Source organism: Saimiri boliviensis, chromosome 13 (assembly GCF_048565385.1).
Source record: "Saimiri boliviensis isolate mSaiBol1 chromosome 13, mSaiBol1.pri, whole genome shotgun sequence".
NCBI classification, from domain to species: domain Eukaryota; kingdom Metazoa; phylum Chordata; class Mammalia; order Primates; family Cebidae; genus Saimiri; species Saimiri boliviensis.
Genome location: NC_133461.1, coordinates 97,760,867 through 97,783,998, shown reverse-complemented (window position 1 = coordinate 97,783,998; position 23,132 = coordinate 97,760,867). Strand labels below are relative to the sequence as shown.

The following is a 23,132-nucleotide window of genomic DNA, read 5'->3' as shown; positions in this document are numbered from 1 at the left end:
ACACACAGGTTAAGTAAGCATAAACAAAAATCATTTATCATCATGTTATTAAGAATAGCTACAAAGAGTAGAATTAAGTGTAAACTTCCAGGTTTAAAAAGAATTTGGGTAGATTACTTGTTCCAGTAAAAGTCTGGAGTCTTTGAAGATCTAATGCATAATAACTTGATTTTACTGGATTGCTATTCAGAGCTTCTTCCACACTGATATGCATATGAGAAAATTTTTTCCCGTTTTACAAATTTAAGCCAACAGGCCTATGTCCAGCAGGCTTAGCTTATTTGAGTAGTTGTACAAATAAAACTGTAAGGACAATAAATTCTGTTTAAACCTCTTCAGTTGAAGAAATCTGAGGGAATGACAAGTAAATATGTTATTTTAACATCTTGATCATAGATCAGCTACTTTGATATTTACAATAAGAAAATCTTAATATATTAAAATTTAAGAACCAATTACAGGCCATTTAAAAAACTATGTAGAGGCTGGGCAGAGTGGCACATGCCTGTAATCTCAGCCAGCACTTTGGGAGGTTGAGGAGGATGGATCACTTGAGGTCAGGAGTTTGAAACCAGCCTGGCCAACATGGTAAAACCCTGTCTCTACTAAAATACAAAAATTAGCCAGGCGTGGCTGCATGCGCCTATAATCCCAGCTCCTCAGGAGGCTGAGACAGGAGAATCGTTGGAGCCTGGGAGGCAGAGGCTGCAGTCAGCAGAGATCGTGCCACTGCACTCTAGCCTGGGAAACAGAGCAAGACTCCCTCTCAAAAAAAAAAAAAAAAAAAAAATAGAAAATCTATGTTGAGAACAAACAAAATAAGAAAACATTTCTGAACCATGAGAGGGCTCATGCAAATATAAAGTGTTCTCAGTCACTGAACAACTGATAAGATACGTGTTTTAGTTCCCTTACCTTTTTCCCCAACAAAAGGCAAAGACCATGTGAAAACATCCATAAAGTTTGGAAGCCAGTAGGGGTGTGGAGAACAGTTAAACTGTCTGATATTCATGACGTTGTTTTCATATTTCAAAACAGCAGCTAAAAAGGAAAAAAGCAAGAAAATCTGGCACAGAGAACATGGCATGGCAAGCGGTATGTTTTGTACAGCTATGTACCTACTACACAGAATTCAGGAACTTCCCGTTTGTAAAGTCAGGCCTAGTCTAGGTAAAGGGCAGATGGAAAATTTTATAGCCTTTTATTTTGTTCATTATCTTAAGAGTTATTCCAAGGAGCAAAGTTATGTGAAGAGCTCATATAATAAAAGAACAAAAGAAACTGAAACTTCTGAGGATCACTGCACAGGAACTATGTATATAAATCTCAGGATTCACATGAGAAAAATTTCCCCGTAATTTTCTTTTATAGGCCAAATGGTTATAATTACAACTCTCCTTTGAGGGCAAATATCACTCACTAAATGGACACAGCTTGTTTTGCTAGTCATCAGCCAGAGTCGAAGATTGTATACTTCCTGGGAATTTATATGTTGCAGTTCATCAACTCATACTGGGAGATACAAATGGCAAACTTGAAGCAATTTACAATTCATGTTCAAAATTAGGTTAAATCATCTCTGTAGTCAATATAGTGGATTTTAAAATTGCCAATTTCTCTGATACACAGCCAGTATATTGCCAGCAAGCTATGTTTAATATTAACCATTCAGATAGCTGCATACATACTTTGATGCCAAACTGATTTTCTTTATATTTTTAAAGTCTTAAAATCCAATTCCTTAGCCTTTATCATCAGCAATGTTGTTTGCACTATTCTCTTAATTATTCTACAGTCATAAGATAAAACAGGGTGTAATGGTTCTCTAGAAATGACAGACATAGGTCATGTCCTGGTTCCTGTTTCTTTGCTATAGGATAATACAATGTTCTTAAAATTTAAGTTATTGAATGTCTAAAATGTACACCACAGATTATTAAGAAAATAAATTAAAATAGAATCTCTAGCTCTTAAAAAACCTAACACTGGCTACAATGTACGTGTTCCATTATTTTCACATACATGTGTTTTATTCAATTTAAGTAAATAAATCATATATTATTATTCAACAACTCCCTCAATCTACCCAGGAAAAAGAAGTTTGAGGTGAGTCTCAACAATGGATGACTGGAAACAAGAGCTTAAAAAACTGCTTTTGGCTGGGTGCGGTGGCTCACGCCTGTAATCCCAGCACTTTGGGAGGCCGAGGTGGGTGGATCATGAGGTCAAGAGATCGAGACCATCCTGGTCAACATAGTGAAATGCCATCTCTACTAAAAATACAAAAAAAATTAGCCGGGCATGGGGGCGTGTGCCTGTAATCCCAGCTACTCAGGAGGCTGAGGCAGGAGAATTGCCTGAACCCAGGAGGTGGAGGATGCAGTAAGCTGAGATCACGCCATTGCTCTCCACCCTGAGTTAAAAACAAAAACAAAAAAAAACTGCTTTTGGGTATGTTGCCAGTGAATGGAAGAAAACAAGAATAAGAATCTTTAAAAATCATGATTAAAGCTCTTTCACATAAGTAGTGGAACTAAGAAATACTTATAGATACCAAGAAGTCTAAAGAATATGAAAGAGTAATCCTGGCACTTTGGGAGGCCGAGGCCGGTGGATTGCCTGAGCTCAGGAGTTTGAGACCAGCCTGGGCAACACAGTGAAACTCTGTCTCTACTAAAATACAAAAAATTAGCCAATTGTGGCAGTGTGCACCTGCAGTCCCAGCTACTCCGAGGCTGAGGCAGGAGAATTGCTTGAACTTGGGAGGCATAGTTGCAGTGAGCAGAGACTGCACCACTGCACTCCAGCCTGGGTGACAGAGCAAGACTCTGTCTCTAAAAAAACACACAAAAGGGTCGGGCGCGGTGGCTCACGCCTGTAATCCCAGCACTTTGGGAGGCCGGGGCGGGTGGATCACGAGGTCAAGAGATTGAGACCATCCTAGTCAACATGGTGAAACCCCGTCTCTACTAAAAATACAAAAAATTAGCTGGGCATGGTGGCGCGTGCCTGTAATCCCAGCTACTCAGGAGGCTGAGGCAGGAGAATTGCCTGAACCCAGGAGGCGGAGGTTGCAGTGAGCCAAGATCGCGCCATTGCACTCCAGCCTGGGTAACAAGAGCAAAATTCTGTCTCAAAAAAAAAAAAAACAAAAAACCCACACAAAAATAATATGAAAGAGATCAAGCATGATGGCACACACCTGTAATCCCAGCACTGTGGGAGGCTGAGGCAGGAGGATTGCTTAAGCTCAGGAGTTCGAGACCAGCCTGGGCAACGTAATGAAGGCCTATCTCTATTAAAAAAAAAAAAAAAAAAAAAAAAAAAAAAAAAACAGAAAAAAATTAGCCAGGCTAGGCGCAGTGGCTCACGTCTATAATTCCAGCACTTTGGGAGGCCAAGGTGGGCAGATCACCTGAGGTCAGGAATTTGAGACCAGCCTGACCAACACGGAGAAACCCTGTCTCTACAAAAAATACAAAATTAGCCAGGTGTGGTAGCACATTCCTGTAATCCCAGCTACTCGGGAGGCTGCGGCAGGAGAATCGCTTGAACTAGGAAGGCAGAGGTTGCAGCGAGCTGAGATTGCACCACTGTACTCCAGACTGGGCAACAAGAGTGAAAAATTCCGTCTCAACAACAACAACAAAAAAACTCCATCTCAACAACAACAACAACAAAAATTATCCAGGTGTGGCGGCATGCACCTGTGGTCCCAGCTACTTGGAAGGTTGAGGTAGGAGGTATCACTTGAGCTCAGGAGGTCAAGGCTGCAGTGAACCAAGATCATGCCACTGCACTCCAACCTGAATGACAGAGACCTTGTCAAAAAAAAAAAAAAGAAAGAGAAAGAAAGAGAGAGAGAGAAGAAGAAGAAGAGGAGGAAGAAGAAGAAGAAGAGGAGGAGGAAGAAGAAGAAGAAGAGGAGGAGGAGCAGGAGGAGGAGGAGGAGGAGGGAGGGAAGGACGGAAGGAAGGGAGGAAGGAAGAAGGAAAGAAGGAAAGAAAGAAAAGAAGAGCAATAGTAGAAGAAAGGGAAGAAGAAAAAGAACAACAGAGTTGCCTTTTTCGGAAAAGAAGGAACTTGAGAGTAACTGAGTACCACCAGTGATTGTTTCAAATGCCACGTTTTCTACCTTTTTTCTTTTAAAATGCTTAAGAAACAACCAATAAAAATAAGATTGTTTTGAAATAAAGTTACTAATTATGTCAAAGCTGACAGGAAACTCAGGTAGAATGAACGGTGTCTTTTACTATTTTTTATTTTTATTTTTTTAGAGTCAGGATCTTGCTCTATTGCCCAACCTGGAATGCAGTGGTTTGATCACAGCTCACTGCAGCCTTGAACTACAGGGCTCAAAGGATCCTCCTACCTCAGCCTCCTGAGTAGCTAGGACTATAGGCATGCTCCACCTTGCCTGGCTAACTTTTAAGTTTTTCTTTGTAGAGACAGGGTGCCACTTTGTTGCCCAGGCTGGTCTTGAATTCTGGGCCTCAAGTGATCCTCCCCTTGGCCTCCCAAAGTGCTGAGATTATAGGCATGAGTCGCTGTGCCTGGCCAGGACTGTGACATTAAAAGTTTGCTAAAGAAGCAGTCAAGAACAAAACCAGATTAGATTGAGACAAAAACAAACAAACAAACAAGCAAACAAGCTAGCAGTGATGAGCTGTATAGCAGGTGCTGACTTAGGTGGCATGTTTCAGCTTAGCACACTGATAAATCCATTAAGCAACAGATACTCTTTTTGATGAAGTTAAAAAAGAAAGTGAGAAGGGAACACCTTCATTACAAATATGAGATCTAGGGCCACTAAGAGTCCTTGAAGATGTTTAACAACACAAACAGTCCACCGTACTGATAAGAGAATAAATAAGAATAAAACCTAAGTTGCTAATATATTGGAAATATAAGGAGAAAGGAAGTAATAAATGTACCCAGGGAGAAGCATAGCACTGTGGGACAGCTAAGGCTCAGAGAAGAATCCTAAGTTAAATGAAAACATAAGGCTAGGACAGAACTTAAGTCAAAGACATGCTTTTTAAAATGGACAAGTCACTGGAGGACACACTAAAATGACTGACCCAAATCAGATTTAAATGAGATGTGCCATTCTATAGTTTACTTAGAGTAAATATATTTGGCCCTCTTCGAAACTTTTCTTCCCAACTGCATATACAAGGTATAACTATAAAGTAATGAGACTTAAGAAACCACCAGCTACAAACACACCTGACCTTGGTATCAGATGAGTGTGGTCCTTTGACATCATCACATCAGACACATTAGGAGTAAAATCTATATTATTATAGTAATTTATATTTTCAACAACACTTTAATATCCATTTTCCTTAATCCAACTTATCTTCAACAACACTATATGACATATATTTTAAAGATGAGGCTCAGAGAAGTTAAGTATCTTGTTAAATGTGACATGCTTAAAAGTGAAGCAGGACTAGACTGACTCCTTGCTTTGTGTTCTTTTCAGCACAACTTGTTGCCTTACCATATAATTAATCCAGAGATGCTGCCATTACTCAAAACGTTTTTGGAACTCCTCTTTTGGAAGTACCTCCAGAGCCACTGTATCAGCAACACGAGAAAAACCAGTCTCATTACCTTATAATCATACCTTGCTTCTGACCCCAAATGGTATCGTCTAGCTTGATCACTCACCTTATTTATCAGTCTTGACTCCGAATGACTTTTGGCTGTCCAAAAATCAAATCCACCCTCAAAGGACGAAGATTTCCCATCATTGAGGATAATCAAAAGAATGTGTCGCAGACTCTGAAGGCAATGCCAAAAGAGGAGTTCCAAAAATGTTTCTGAACAAGGACAGCATTGTTGGAAGAGGTGTGTAGCCTCCCAAGGTTAACTACTTTGAAGGGACAATACTTATTTGGATATGTTTGTTCTGGTATGTTTATTTTCAAAGTCCTATTAATTTATACTCATACTTTATAAATGACAAAATAGTTCTAGAAATGTGAAGTTTTTAGTAGGACCGCTGCCTTGAAAGAAAATTTGGAAGCTATTAATCATAAAAGTTTTAAATTAAATGATTTTAACAGGATAAAGTCTTAGAAGTAAAATTTCTGGAACAAAAGGCTGTATATATCCATTCCTCTTTTTTCATATGAGAAAATGAAGATTAGAAAGATAATGCGACTCACCCAAAGTCACAGTATTGGTTTCTGACAGGGCTTAAACTAAAAATGAAGTTTTCTTTTTATATTTTTATTTATTTATTTATTTTACTTTGTACACTATTCACTCTATCTATATTATATCTCAAGAAGAAGAAAAACAGTCTAATAATTCATAAAGATTAAAATACCAATAGTAACTTTATTTAAGATACTGTTATAAACACATTAAATTCACCAAAACCAATAATTTATGCTAACTGTTCTAAAATGAGCCTGAAGCAATTTATTCTTCTTATACCTTGAGTCTGAAGTATCAATCTGACCTATTATGACCATTATTTATACTTACAAAGAGGTCAGTAATCCTTAAAAGATAAAAGACCAAGCATCAGCATAAATTCTAAATCTCTTGGCCTTTGATTCAACTAAGATCCCTCTTTTCATATTTTAAAATCACACACACACACACACACACACACACACACACACATATACAGTACATGCAACTAAACTAGAGTTCATGTTTACTCACAAAGTCAAACTCAAATAGTGCTAGACTCCTTTACCTTTATTGTTATAGACATCTAGGTAATTGGGGGCAGAGAAAATTGTAATAAGTGATGGAAAGCCTGTTGCTTGGCTCTTCCTGTACATTCGATACCTGAAAAAGAGATGAAAGCCCGTCTGTCTTTATATTAAATCAAAAGACGCTGTAGTGATATTTGGTACAGTTTTAATGTAACTTACCCAGCATCTTGGGCTTCATGGGCTCTGATAATTGATAATAAATTGTTGTTCTGCAAAAATTCACAAACTGCAGGGTAACTGAAAAAGAAAAAGAAAATTAGAAAACATAAATCCAGAATTAAAACAATTATTTTTTTAACAAGAAGATTGGGAAAAGTCAACATATCAGCTGATTTTGTTTCAAAATTTCAAGTATTACACACTACTGAAATTTCATGAATAGTTTAGTATTCATGATTCTGTTTTTCTATTTCACTAATATACCTCACTATAGATCAAACATGAAGACAATAGATAATTTTACAATAGAAAGAGCTCCTCCATCTCATCTTTTAATTTTTTGATCTTAATCCATAATGACAGTGCAACACCAAAACTTTTATCAGTGTCTTGATATTAAAAAGTACAACAGTAGAGAGAGAGTGTGTGTGTCTGTGTGTTAGGTGCTAAAAATTCAACACATACTTTTCCTCAATCATCAAATTGTCAAATTGTTAGAAAAATAAAAGAACTTATTTATAGTTTCATGGGTAATACCAACACCAAGACAATTTTATGCAGGAATATTTTAGATGTAAACATTTTAGTCAATCATTTTTTTTTAAAAAACACCATATTCTCATATACTCCTAAAATATTCTTTTCATACTATGACTTCTCTGTTGTTTTTTTTTTTTTTCTCTTTTTCCACTATGACCTCTCTGAATGACAAATGCTTGATAGGAAGAATTGGAGTACATGAAATTAACCTGGAATTACTTAGGTATTAATTATTTAGTTTATTTTTAAAATCTTTGTTTCTCATTACGCTCATTAGAAAAAAGTTAACTTTTAAAGTAGATTATATGTGACATCAGCAAGATGGCAGAAGAAAATGTCCCCAGCCCTGGTCCTCATAAAGAAACAATAGTTTGGTAGCCATCCATGGCCATAAGTGCCATTGTGAGAACTTTGGGATTGAGGCAGGTGGTTATGAAACCTTGGTGGAGTCTAAGACTAAGGAGGGCTGCTTTGAGAAGGCAGGCCCACTGACCTTCAGCTACAGAACCAGAATCAGCCTGTCCCTTGTGAACTTGGCTCCCGTCCCACTTGTCTGCAGTCCTACCACCAGCCTCATCCAACCTGGGAAGGAACCATGCCTATCGATGCCCCTAGTAACAGACCTACCAACCAGACCCAACTGCAAACTCAAAGCAGCACCCTCACCTGGCTCCAGTCTGCTCTACTGTGGCCAAGAGGAAGTCTTGCCTTCCCAGGGACATTGCGGGAATCCTGCCTGTCCATTCCTCTGGTAAAAGGACTACTGACTGGACCCAAACATAAACCCAAACCAGCCTATGACCCAGCTTGGGTCCCACCCTGTTAAGTTCCAGAGACAACCATCCTCACCCAGGGGACATATTCGTCCATGCCCCTAGTGGCAGGCCCACTGACTGTAAACCCTACTGTAACCCCATAATTTAGCTTCAGCCCTGCTCAATCACAATACCACAGGCAGTTGCATCAATCCAGGGACTTGGTAGGAAAAGATATTTACTTGACGAACTAGTCCATAAAACTGGAAGGCCTATGCTCCTTCAAATGCAGACTCCAATGTAAGGCTATATGAATTATAAAGAACCAGGCAACAATGACAGAACCAAAGGAAACTAATAAAGTTCTAGTAGCTGGCCCTAAATAAAGAGAGAAGTAGGCTGGGTGCAGTAGCTCACACCTGTAATCCTAGCACTTCAGGAGGCCAAGATGGGTAGATCACCTGAGGTTAGGAGTTCAAGACCAGCCTTGCCAACATGAAAAAATCCCATCTCTACTAAAAATCCAAAAATTAGCTGGCCGTAGTGGCACAAGCCTGTAGTTCTAGCTACTCGGAAGGCTGAGGCAGGAGAATCACTTGCACCTGGGAAGTGGAGGTGGCAGGGAGCCCAGATCACCCCATTGCACTCCAGCCTGGGCAACAAGAGCAAAACTCCATAAGAAAGAAAGAAAGAAAGAAAGAAAGAAGGAAAGAGAAGGAAAGAAGGAAAGAAGGAAAGAAGGAAAGAAAGAAAGAAAGAAAAGAAAAGAAAGAAAAGAAAGAAAGAAAGAAAGCAAAGCAAAGCAAAGCAAAGCAAAGCAAAGCAAGAAAGAAAGAAAGAAAGAAAGAAAGAAAAATGTATGAATTGCATGACAAAGAATCCAAAATAATCATCATAAAGAAGCTTAATGAACTACAGCTAAACAAAATCAGGAAAGCAATAAATGAATAAAGACAGACGTTTAAGAAAGAAACAAAAACCATAAAAAAGAACCAAACAGAAATTTTGGAGCTCAAGAATACAATGATTGAACTGAAAAGCTCAAAAGAGAGCTTTAACAGCAGTCTCAATCAGAAGAAAAGAACTGGCAAACTTAAAAGACAGGTCATTTGAAATGATACCACTAGAGGGACAAAAAGAATAAAAAAGGGTATGGAAAGTATACAGAACTTACAGGACAACATCAAGCGAAAATAATATATGCATATGGGAGTTAAAGAAGGAAAAGAAAAAGGGGCAGAAGGCTTATTTTTAAAAAGTAAAGGCTAACACTTGTTAGCCAAATCTAGGGAGGAAAATGAAAGTTTCAATTCATGAAGCCCCTAAAGGTCTCCAAATAAGGTAAACACTTAGATGCATTATCCTTAAGTTGTTAAAACTCAAAAAGAGGCCAGGTGCAGTGAGTCATGCCTGTAATCCCAGCACTTTGGGAGGCTGAGGCAGGTAGATCACCTGAGGTCAGGAGTTCGAGAACAGCCTGGCCAACATGTTGAAATCCCATCTCTACTAAAAAAATACAAAAATTAGCCAGACCTGGTGGTGGGCGCCTATAATTTCAGCTACTCGGGAAGCTGAGGCAGGAGAATTGCTTGAACCTGGGAGGTGGAGGGTGCAGTGAGCTGAGATCATGCCATTGCACTCCAGCCTGGGTGACAGAGCAAGACTCTGTATCGAAAAAAAAAAGGGGGGCGGGGGGGAAGCGGGAAATAAATAAAATACCTAAAAGAGTATAATCGGATTGTTTGTAACACAAAAAAATATATGCTTGAGGTGATAACTCATTTACCTTGATGTCATTATTATATGTTGTATGACTGCATCAAAATATCTCATATAACCCATATATATATATACCTACTATGTACCCATGAAAATTAAAAAAAAGTTTTTTTAAAGAAAAATGGTTGTTTAGAAGAATGCTAAAAGTAACAAAATCAAAGTTTCATGTGTGTATGTGCATGTGTGTATTTTAATGAACACATTATCTTAGCCAATTAGCAGATTTTTAGGTGGAATAAGTATATGTATTATTTGCCACAATAAAATACTGGGATTAAAAATAATTTAGATTTCCAACTTCTCTACATCTTCCTTATTTATTTATTTATTTATTTAATTTTTTTTTGAGACAGAATCTTGCTCTGTGGCGCAGGCTGGAGTGCAGTGGCATAATCTCGGCTCACTGCAACCTCCACCTCCTGGACTGGAGTGATTCTCCTGCCTAAGCCTCACAATTAGCTGGAATTACAGGCATGTGCCACCATGCCTGGCTAATTTTTGTATTTTTAATAGAGATGGGGTTTCACCATGTTGGCCAGGCTGGTCTCGAACTCCTGGCCTCAAATAATCTGCCCACCTCGGCCTCCAAAAGTGCTGATATTATAGGTGTGAGCCACTGCGCCCTGCCTGTCTTCCTATTTTTGAGTGTCTAATCACAATGAAAGCTCATGTGAAATTTAAAACAACAGCCAACTTCCAGGAAATGTACTGGGCTTAGTTCACAATGTCCTGTTCTTTTTATATCTTAGTCTATACCAGTGGTTACAAAAGCTGGAGAGCTTTTCAAAACACAATAGGATTTCTCTATCTCAGACCTAGTATATCAGAATCCTGGGGAAAGAGCCAAGAAATCTTTATTTTTTTTTTAAAAAAAAAGTGTATAGATAATGTTTAGGAACAAATAGTCTGGATCACTTAAAATCAGACAAAAAGTATGCAGAAAGTCCAATCATGTTTGGTGTGTTATACTTCTTAGGGCATAATACCTAAGAAAATATAAAAAGCCAAACAAACAAACAAGTTTCTTGTCCCCCATTAATCAAAAAGTCAAACATAAGTGCTTATACTATGTAGATTTGAAATACAAAATGCTGAAAAACAATCTGATAAAATGTATTACCATTTCCTCTCATAATTTTCAACCTCAAGGACTAGCTTACCTGTAGAAATAAGAGCACCCTCGGACAGTGTTATGGGTATAGTGCTCCAAGGTCTTCTCACTGCCATAATCCTCTGAGGGATCAGACCAAAGCAGGTCACACACAGGCCCAAAGGCAGGAGGTTCCGTAAACCTGTCTAACTAGAAGACACACAAAAGCAAAAAGAAAAAAATCAGGAGAGCAAAAGGCTCTTAGAAATTGGTATGTGTCACAGAAAAGCTCCTCCCACCCACAAGAATGTATTAGGAGCGACGCCAGCATGCCCCTAAAAGATTTTCCAGCAAGAAAAGGAACATTTAACCATTTTAGATATATAATTTTTATAATTTTTCTGGAATAAATTTTTATCAATATCCCTGTCATCTAACCATACTGCAGTAAAGGACCCTCTTACATCCTAATTGTAAAGCAGTACCAATTTAATTCAAATGTGAAATCAACCACTATAGAAATATACTATTTTAGAAAGACTATGACTATATAAAATTATTTTTAATTATCTAGGTGAGCCAATGTTACCATGAGAGCAGAAATGTTTTACTCTGGTTCTGTTCATTGTAAACCTCAGTCCAGTGGAGATTTCTTTATTTTAAAGAATGCTAAGTTTGTAAGGGCGTTTCCATAGAATGGAAAATTCTATGCAGTTGAGGTATTTCAATACGAGTTATTAAGCCTTTAGTCACTGCTGCTTTAGTTAAAAGCATTAAAAACCAAGAGAAAGCAAGTACTACAATAGCTCAGTTCCAAGAAGAGAATTTCTACTAAGTAAAAGAGCTTTTTATTGATACAATTGATTCAGAATTATAAAGTTCATATTTTCCCATGCAAAAGAGAAATGCTGGTTATTTAAAAGACAGAACTGACTTTCATTCACGGAAAATAGTTTTATAAACAGAAAAATCTTTAGTCTCAGTACCTATAAGAGAGGATGAGTATCCATCACTTTGATTAAAAAAGAGAGAGAAGTAGAAGAATTCAAAGGTAGAGAAGAGAAGATGGCCATGTAGAATAAAAATTAGTCATTTTTTTCCAAAATGAAGATACAGAATCCTGGCAATAACAGTCACCAAAGAAGGCAATTATAACAATGAAATTTTATCATCTAAAATGTCAAAGCCAATGCATTTCAGAGCTGGCAGTGTCCTCAGACCATCCTCTCCAACTCCTTCACAGAGAAGAAATATGACTAAGAGGTTCAATAATTTGGTCCAGGTTACACAATTAATGGCAGGACTGTGATTAGAACACTGGTTTCCTTCCTTTTGCACTGTGACATCATTTAAAGTTTCAGGACTATACTACGAGAATGTTAGGTTTCTAGCTGGTAAGAACAGAGCTCATTAAAAATTATAATTTGTGGTAGATACATATCAAAATGTCAACAGTAGTTATCTCATAGTGATGAAATCAGAGGTAACTTCCACTTTCTTACTTTTGATTATCTGTATTTTAAAGATTTCAGCTAAAGATAGACTGGTTGACTGCAATAAGAAACAAATTTTAGGCCAGGCTCAGTGGCTCACACCTGTAATCACAGCACTATGGGAGCCCGAGGTGGGCAGATCACTTGAGGTCAGAAGTTCAAGACCAGCCTGGCCAACCTGGTAAAATCCTGTCTCTACTAAAATTATAAAAATTAGCCAGGCATGGTGATACGAACCTGTATCCAGCTACTCAGGAGGCTGAACCAGGGAGGTGGAGGTTGCAGTGAGCTGAGGTTGCACCACTGCACTTCAGCCAGGGCGACAGAGAGAGACTCTGTCTCAAAATCAACAACAACAACAAAACAAATTTTAAAAATTATGAGAAAAATAAAAGATTACTTACTTTCCTAATATCATCTAAAGAAGTAATTTCAGGTGACATTCCTCCATGTACACACAGAAACTGCTGGTTTAAGAGGGCAGCAAGAGGAAGACAGTCAAATGTCTCCATACAAGCATCATATACCTGTTCAGAATATTTGATTCGACCTAATAAAAAAGGAAAACCAGTCAATTGAAGAAAAGCTAAAATGTAAAATGTATCACATTTGAAAAAGGATATAGGCCAGGAGAATATGGAGCTATTTTAAAGACATTTATTTCAGATAATCTGAAAGCACAATTATATTTGTAAAGATACTTTTGAAAAGTTGTAGATAATAAGTTAAAAAAAATCTCTCTCCTCTTAAAGACAAGTATGTCCTTGGATTAACTTTCAAGTTCTGTTGCTTGGAAACTTGATAAGGTGACTGTCCACTGTGTTACTAGGCAACATGGCTTGTGGTAAAAATTACCCAGGTACCTGGTGGGAAGCTACAGCTTTGGGCCCCTCTGAAGGTAGTTTTACAACACACATCGACACTTTTGATTCATGAGGCTTCTATACCAGGATGGCTACCTAATCTTCCCTCTGTGGATATTGTTTCCTTCTACCTGAGCTGGTGGGAGGATGGGAGAAGGCAAGAGAGACCGAAGGCCACTGGACTGCAGTATGCACTCCGGTGAGAACCACTCCACTGAAAAGGACACCCAGTGCTGCCTTTCCTGACCTGTATCCTTCTAAGTATATGGATGACAAGTAGGGTCCAAGGTAGTCTTGTGACTCTGAATATTTTATTGAGTCTTAAAGATCCCTTAGGAGTATTGAAGATACATAAGTGGAAACTGGAGTCTTAAGTGATAACAATAAAATGTCAATAATGTTTTTACTCATGATTTTTAAGCTCTGTAAGCAAATTATGTCTTTTTCCAAATTATCCTTTTTTCTGTAAAAACATTTGGCTTAAGCTGGTATGGTGGCTCATGCCTGTAATCCCAGTGTTTTGGAAAGCTGAGGTGGGAGGATCACTTGAGGCCAGGAGTTTGAGCCCAGCCTGGGCAACACAGTGAGGCCTCATTTTCACAGAAAATTAAAACACAAAATTAGCTGGCTGTGGGGGCACACACCTACTTGGGAGGCTGAGGTGGGAGGACAGATTGAGCCCAGGAGTCTGAGGCTGCAATGAGCTACAATAGTGCCACTGCACTCCAGCCTGGGTAACAGAGTGAGACTCTGTCTCTAAACAATAGAAAATAAATGTTTGGCTTAACAAATTATATTTTGATGGGTTGTCAACTTGGGGCTACAGAATAAGGAAACACATCAGTGGCTGGGAGGAGGGGTATCCACAAATCTCTGGAAAGGAAACGTCATGAAATAATAGGTGGGAAACTAGAAAATGGGTATTAAAGAACAAAAGGAACATTTTCTTCTTTCTTGGCCTTGGTTTCCAAAAGTCAAGCTGTGCTCAGGGTGTGTGTGGGTAGAGAAGACCAGAAGTACAGTCAGGAGGCCGGGCGCAGTTGCTCACACCTGTAATCGCAGCACTATGGGAGGCTGAGGCGGGCGGATCATGCGGTCATGAGATCAAAACCATCCTGGTCAACATGGTGAAACCCCATCTCTACCAAAAATACAAAAATTAGCTGGTTGTGGTGGTGGCTGCCTGTAGTCCCAGCTACTAGGGAGGCTGAGGCAGGAGAATTACTTGAACCCAGGAGGTGGAGATTGCAGTGAGCTGAGATCACGCCGCTGTACTCCAGTCTGGGACAGAACGAGATACTGCCTCAAAAAAAAAAAAAAAAAACCCATATACTCAGGCAGTCCAGCAGAACTATGAGCTCCTTCTCCTCTTCCAAGATTCTGGGAAGATGAGGTAGCCTAAAGGGTCAAGAGAACAAAGCTATATCGAGTGAGTAACACTATCTAGTCATTATTTCTGTGTTTATTTTATTTTTGCGATCTCTAAGCCTTTAGAAAAGACATGTTTCAGGATCAGAGCCTGGTCCTGGCAAGGCTTTAGGGAATAAAGTGAAGAATGATGGATCTAGACTTGGGCCAGACTGCAGTACTATATGGGTGGCAGGAATGATTAGAGATCCCTAAGGAAGGCGTAAACCAGTAGACCATGCTCGAGGTTGTAAGGCCTTCCATCCCTGAGTGTGAAGATGTCTCTTTAATGCCAATATGGGTGATCAGGGTTTGAGTTCATTAAGGGAGCCTGTGGATTTCTTTGAGGTTTTCAGAACATTTTGTACTGCTGTTATAGCAGTTAGGAGCTCCAAGTTAACAAGACCCATGTCTCATGCATTGTTGCCTCTCCTTACAGTTACATCCTTATACTCTCTGCTTTGTTTTAAATACATTTTGCCCATTTCAAAGTAGATCTAGCATTGGCCAGAAAGTCTGCTGGAAGCAAAAAACAAACAAAAAATTCTTTAATTTATGGTTAGTGACTGACTTTTTCTCCTGAAAATCCTAGGAACCAGAGTTCCCTCTCTGTTGCCAATGCCAGTAAGAAATTCATCCATGGGAGTCCTACACTTGAATATAGGTAGGGATTTACATTACTTATTAATTCATGCTCCATAACATCTTATATTGATAAATGCCTTTCAACCCTAAGAATGATTCAACATAATTTCTTACCCTACTTCCAAAAAGAATGCCAAGTCTGAAGACGTTAAGTAAGGAAGAGTGTTGTCATTTTATAAATTAACAGGAGGTCAAAAATTAAATGAAGCAAAAAGGAGTTCATCTTATATTAATATGTAAATTAAATAGGCTATGAAATGTTAAAATCTTTGTTTCAAAATATATGAACTGCATATGTAATTACCAACATTTAATTTTCTGAGGGGTTTGATTGATGATGGTATCTATATTTTTCTTAGTTTAGTTGTATTTTCTCAATTTTTATGATGAATACGTAATCTTTATATAATAACATTTACTATTATGCTATCTCTATTTTTAAATTACTTTTTAGAGAAAGGATCTTACTACTGCCTAGGCTGGAGTGCAGTAGTGCAATTGGAGCTCACTGTAACGTCAAAGTCCTAGGTTCAAGCGGTCCTCCTGCCAAATCTTCTAAGTAGCTTGGACTATAGGCATGTGAAACCATAACCAACTAATTTTTAAAAAATACTTGTAGAGACAGGGTCTCAACATGCTGCCCAGGTTGGTCTTCAATTCCTGGCCTCAAGCAATCCTCCTACCTTGGCCTCCCAAAGTGCTGGGATTATAGGCATGAGGTACTGGTACCTGTTCCTGGCCCAATTACCTTTATTATTTAAATATATTGAAGACTCATGATGTGTCTATCAGTGAGTTAAACATTTGGCATGGCAGAGTGGTGAAGAGAATGGAGTCTGGAATTTGTTGCACGACTCGAAGAACCTCAGCCCCCTCCACTTACCAGCTATGGGACCTTGGATAGAAATTTTAACTCTCTGTGCCTTGGTTTCCTTATCTATGGTCATAATAATAATACTCTGAATTGTAGATTCAGGGTTGCTGTAAGGATTACATTAATTAATTTATGTAACATATGCAGAATAATGCTGGCACTTAGTATGTACTATGTGTTAACTGATAAAAGTATTTAATACCCACAGAAACCCAATAAAGTAGCTATTACTGTCTTAATTTAAAAACAGGAAATTAGGCTTACTTTCCCAAAGCTGCAAGCTAGTAACTGGCAGAACTGGGACTTAAACCTGTTCATTCTATTAACTACCCTCTAATATTTCTCTTAATCATTATTTTAAAATAAGATTTTGAATAGAAGAATCTAAATAGCCAAATACATAACTCCCAGAGGTTAAATTAGCTGATTCAAGTGCTTTGTATTCAAGACAAATTTTAAGATATATCCCATAAAACGGTTATTTCTATAATGAAGGAAAAATGCACTACAGTCATAGGATGATGCTGATATAAGTTCTAACTATTATCAATAATATGACATTAACAAAACAAAATTTTCAACAAAATTCTTTGAAAGCAACTTTGAGAGTCAGCATTACTTGCAAGAAATCACAATCTGGCCTAGTCACTGATTATGTCTTTGTTTCAATTTTTATTTGCTTTATGTACTTATTATTGTTTGAGACAGGGATTCATTCTGTCATCCAAGCTGGAGTGCAGTGGTAATATCATAGCATACTGCAGCTTTGAACTCCTGGCCTCAAAAGATCTTCCCACCTCAGTCTCCCAACGTGCTGGGATTACAGGTGTGAGACACAGCTCAAATTTTAAAAGCCACAGAAGGGTATATTGTGCCTCCTGCCCTCTCAGCAAGTAACCAATATTACCAGTTTCCTGGGTGTCTTTACACATATGTTCTCTGCATACATATGCAGATATGTATGCTCCTTCTCTTTCTAAAATATCATTTTGCTTTTTACATAAATGATAGCATAGATATAATATTCTTTACTTGCTTTTTGTACTTAAGAAAACATTTTGGCCATTATGCCCTATCTTCAGATGAAGAGTGAAGGAGTTAAGAATATCACCCCAAAATATGCCCCTCTGGCACACTGACAACTTTGAGTTAAAGGCACTTGAAAAACACCAGGTGCAAGAAGATCATTGTGACCTTAATGCTGTTTGTTCTTCTTTTTTAATTTTTTTTGAAACAGGGTCTTGTTAACATGAACAGGATGGTCCTCAAACTCCTGGACTCAAGCAAACCTCCTACTTCAGCCTCCCAAGTAGTTGGGATTACAGGCACATGCCACAGCACCCAGCTCATACTGCTTTTTAAAAGCAGGATATGAAAGTCCCATTTGAAAGATGCCCTCCCAGAACAACAGACACTAGGGCCAACTTGAAAGTGGAGGGTAGGAGGAGAGAGAGGATCGGAAAAAATAACTACTTGTGTCACAGGGTACTAGTGATGAAATAATCTGTACAGCAAACCCCTATGACACAAGTTTGCCTATATAACAAACCTGAGCATGTACCACTGAACCTAAAACAAAAGTTAAAAACAAAAAGAAAAAAAAGATTCCCTCCCTCTACTAGAAGGAAAATAACATTGTTATTACCAAGGATTAATAGTTGAGGCTGAACTCAAATAACTCTTATCTTCCAGTCTTCTCACATCATTTAGTTAATTTTTCACAACTTAACTACTTTTTGTCCAATTCAGCATGTAAGTGTTCACCTCTGAGTCTCTGGGTCTTCATTTCCTTATAGCGGCTCCCATGTTATGTAGCACTTACATTAAACAAATTTGTGTGCTCTTCTCCTATTAATTTATCTTATGGTGCTGGGCACAGTGGCTCAAGCCTGTAATCCCAGAACTTTGCGAGGCCAAGGTAAGCAGATCACGAGGTCAGGACCAGCCTGACCAATATAGTGAAACCCCGTTTCTACTAAAAATACAAAAAATTAGCCAGGTGTGGTGGCACGTGCCTTTAATCCCAGCTACTCGGGAGGCTGAGGTAAGAGAATCGCTTGAATCCAGGAGGCGCAGGTTACAGTGAGCCAAGATTGTGCCACTGCACTCCAGACTGGGGGATGGAGCAAGACTCTGTCTCAAGAAAAGAAAAAAATTACCTTATTCAAAAATGGGCAAAGGATATGAACAGATACTTTACAAAAGAAGACATACAGGAGGCCAAAAAACATATGAAAAAATGCTCATCATCACTGGTCATCAGAGAAATGCAAATCAAAACCACATTGAGATACCATCTCACACCAATTAGAATGGCGATCATTAAAAAATCGGGAAACAACAGATGCTGGAGAGGATGTGGAGAAATAGGAACACTTTTACACTGTTGGTGGGAATGTAAATTAATTCAACCATTGTGGAAGACAGTGTGGCGATTCCTCAAGGACCTAAAAATGGAAATCCCATTTGACCCAGCAATCCCATTACTGGGTATATATCCAAAGGATTATAAATCATTCTACTACAAGGACACGTGCACACGAATGTTCATTGCAGCACTGTTTACAATAGCAAAGACCTGGAACCAACCCAAATGCCCAACGATGATAGACTGGATAGGGAAAATGTGGTACATATACACCATGGAATATTACGCAGCCATCAAAAACGATGAGTTCACGTCCTTTGTAGGGACATGGATGAACCTGGAAACCATCATTCTCAGCAAACTGACACAAGAGCAGAAAATCAAACACCGTATATTCTCACTCATAGGTGGCTGTTGAACAATGAGAACACATGGACACAGGGAGGGGAGCACTACACACTGGGGTCCGTTGGGGGGGAATGGGGGAGGGGTGCGGGGGTGGGGAGGTGGGAAGAGATAGCACGGGGAGAAATGACAGATACAGGTAAGGGGACGGAAGGCAGCAAACCACACTGCCAAGGGTGTACCTATGCAACAATCTTGCATGTTCATCACATGTACCCCAAAACCTAAAATGCAATAAAAAAAAAATTACCTTATGTCAATTTAATTCTCAGGCCCAGCTGAAAAACCCTAAGAGAGTAAAGGTAAAATTCTGCCTCCCCTACAGGAGAGCTTTGTAATTTTTTAACATCTACATAGTATTTTGCTTTATGGATATATCACAATCTAATTAGACCAATCTGTTGCTGCTCTAAATCATGCTGCAATGACTAATGACAAACAGTATGTGTTTCTTTTTTTAAAAAAATTCAGTTGTCATAACAATACTGCTTTCATTAGTAAAATTATAGGACTTTCGGGAACATGTCAGTAAGCTATTTAACTATACATTTTTTTTTAGACACAGTCTTCTTTTGTTGCCAGGCTGGAGTGCAGTGGCACAATCTCAGCTCACCACAACCTCCGACTCCCAGTGATTCTCCTGCCTCAGCCTCCGAAGTAGCTGGGAATACAGGCACACACCACCACGCCTGGCTAATTTTTGTATTTTTGGTAGAGACAAGGTTTTACCATATTGGCCAGGCTGGTCTTGAACTCCTGACCTCAAATGATCCACCTGCCTCGGCCTCCCAAAGTGCTGGGATTACAGGCGTGAGCATCGTGCCTGGCCATAACTGTACATTTTTTAAAAAATGGTTCATAGAAATGACAAATTCATTTACTTTAGAAACTTCAACCTAGAGTTATGAGCTTGGACCCAGAGCTTTTTACAGAATAATATAAACACTAGGTTCCTTCAAAGAAAATAAATAAATACATAAAAATAAGCTGGGCATGGTGGCTTGCGCCTGTAGTTCCAGCCACTCAGGAGGCTGAGGTTTAAGGACCACTTGAGCATGGGAGGTTGAGGCTGCAGTGAACTACGATTTTTACCACTGTACTCCAGTCTGGGTAACAAAGCAAAACCCTGTCTCAAAAAAGAAAGAAAGAAAGGAAAATACTAGGTTTCTTGCTTTCTAAGGACATAACAATAAAGAAATATGTTTGTAAAAACAAATGATACCTGTATGTCAAAAATTAACTGTTAGTGGCTGGGCATGGCGGCTCACACATGTAATCTCAGCACTTTGGGAGGGCAAGGCAGGAGGATCATTTGAGAAGTTCAAGATCAGCCTTGGCAACATAATCAAGACTCAGTGTATACAAAAAATTTAAAAATTAGCCAGGCAAGGTGGCACACACCTATAGTTCCAGCTACTCAGGCGTCTGAGGCAAGAGAATCACTTAAGCCCAGGAGTTCAAGGTTGCAGTGAGCTATGATTACACAATTGTACACCAGCCTGGACAACAGAATGAGACACTGTCTCTTAAAAAAAATTTTTTTTGTTGTTTAACTATTAGACAAAGAAAAGATAAATGTTTGAGATGATGGATATTGAAGTTACCCTGACTTGATAATTATAATTATATATATGTATATTCAAAACATCAAATGTACCTCAAAAATAAGTACAACTATTATATAACAATTTTTTAAAAAGGAAAAAAATCATACTTTTCTCTGAAGAAAGGAATATTTTTTAAAAATCTGTGCATTATAAAGCAACTTAAGGTTGATATAAGAAAAGCCTTCACCCACCTCTTGCTTAAAAACATGAACAAGATTACAGCTGCACAATCTGAAACTCGGCATCCCTTAGTAATTATAAGGTGCTAATTCTAGAAGCCACAGTGGCCCTTTAAGAGTGATCAGCTTATCAGTAAAAACATCCATGCAGAGCAGCACACATGCTCTCTAATTACACAGGAATAAATTTTTCAATGTATACTTGAATTTGTGTGCTCATTCCAAGATTTATTTACATTTCAGATGCAGCATTATAACAAAAGAGACAATCTATGTTGGTAGACAGAAGAAGAAAGCCATCAGGTTTAATTACAGTTAAGTCATGTGAAAAGCAAATAAAAACCAAAGAAATTCTGGGCAAAATAAGACACCTAAAATGTTTCCAGGACCTATTGTTGTTCCATCTTCTAAAAACAGTCTGAACCATTTATACCTGTCAAAAAGAATCTCTGATGTTATTATTACATATTGCATCTCTGTATCAAAATATCTCATGTATCCCATAAATACACCTGCTACATACCCATAAAAATTAAAAATTTTTTAAAAACTCTGATAAGACAGAGAATAATTAAATAAAATGTCACCTAAAAAACTCTGAAACTTAATTCAAAACAAATGCAGTCACAGGCAGCTTTCTTCACTACTTATCTACTCCTAATTAATAAAAATAGCTGACTTATAGTGAGCATTACATTCCAGGGCATTTGTTAACTGCTATATGCATTATTTAATTTTCTCAAGTAAGAAATGAAGGTGTTAAGGAATACCCCAACGTTTGATTTAGAAAAATAATGTAAAATAAAATATTTCTAATTTTTGTATTTGGTGAAGTGGTTCCCAAAGGACAGATAACAGAAGCTTCCCAAAGATTCTGGAGTAGTCATTCTTAACCAGCAGCACACAGCTGAACCCCCTCAGGTGCTTTACAAAGCTTTTCAAATGCTTGGACCCAAACTGGGTAAGTTTTAAATTACTTTGAAAAATAGTGGTACATAGTGTTGGTAAAACAGTAGTACACAGTGGTAGTAAAAAATAATTCAAACAATACTAGAGAGGACATAAAATTAAAAGTAAGCCATGTGTGATGTCATGTACCTATAGTCTCAACTACCTAGGAGGCTAAGGCTAGAGGATTGCATGAATTTAAGACTAGCCTGGGCAATGTGTCAACACTGCATCTCAAAAAAAGAAAAAAAAAAGTATAAGTTCTCCTAACCCAACTTTCACTGTTAATGATTTCTTTTGTATATTAAATATTTTAATTTACAAAGGAGATGGCCATTTACATGCTCTGCAAATGGCTTACAAAATATCTTAGCATCTCTCCATATCAGCATATATTATGGGTATATCTTGGTCTGCCTATCTTTCTTTTGCTGTCAGAGATAGACTCTTGCTCTGTCACCCAAGCTGGAGTGTGGTGATGACAGCTCACTGCAGCCTCGAATTCCTGGGCTCATGTAATCCTCCTGCCTCAGCCTCCCAAGTAGCTGGAACTATAGGCACATGCCACCACACTCAGCTAATTTTTTAAGTTTTTGTAGAGAAAGGGTCTTACTATGTTGCCCAGGCTGGTCTTGAACTCCTGGGCTCAAGCAATGCCCCCATCTCGGCCTTCCAAAGTGTTGGGATTACGGGCATAAGCCACACACCTGGCCACCTTGGACTTGCAACAGCCGCCTAGCATTCCATTGTTAAAAAGCACATTATCACTTATTTCATCAGTGTCTTGCTGACATTTAGATTATCTTTTTACTGTTGTTGTTGTTATAATTAACACTGCAATGAACATCCTTAAGCATCCGTATCTTTCTCTTTGTGAGTATATCTGTATGGTAGACAATTTCTAAAATGACTTGCATTGACCTACATCTTTGTATGTATAACCCACTCCTCTTTCAGCGGATGGAAACGGTTACGTATGATAATGAGACTCCCATTATTTTGTCTCATTATATGGGACAAAAGAAAGATATTTTCACCTAATCGGATGAACCATTTATTTATTTATTTACTTACTTACTTATTTACTTATTTACTTATTTTTAGGAAAAGAGTCTCACTCTGTCACCCACGCTAGAGTACAGTGGCACAATCATAGCCCTCTGAAACCTCAAACTCCCAGGCTCAGCCTATCTTTTGGTCTCAGCTTACCAAGTAGCTGGGACTACAAGCTTGCACCACCATGCAGGCTGACTGATTCTAATTTTTTAATTTTCTTTTTG

At 38.4% G+C, this 23,132-nt stretch overlaps 1 protein-coding gene across 4 annotated transcripts in view; it reads right to left on the bottom strand.

The window, feature by feature from the left end:
• Positions 1-23,132, bottom strand: part of PPP3CC (protein phosphatase 3 catalytic subunit gamma) — a 99,517-nt gene that overhangs the window by 17,688 nt on the left and 58,697 nt on the right. For all 4 annotated transcript variants that reach the window (XM_003937162.4, XM_010347711.3, XM_003937161.4 and 1 more), the window contains exons 5-9: positions 12,961-13,106; positions 11,134-11,273; positions 6,900-6,977; positions 6,719-6,813; positions 916-1,041 (exon numbers count right to left, since the gene is read on the bottom strand). In XM_003937162.4, the coding sequence (XP_003937211.1) occupies positions 916-1,041; positions 6,719-6,813; positions 6,900-6,977; positions 11,134-11,273; positions 12,961-13,106 (585 nt within the window). The remainder of the gene's footprint in view (positions 1-915; positions 1,042-6,718; positions 6,814-6,899; positions 6,978-11,133; positions 11,274-12,960; positions 13,107-23,132) is intronic.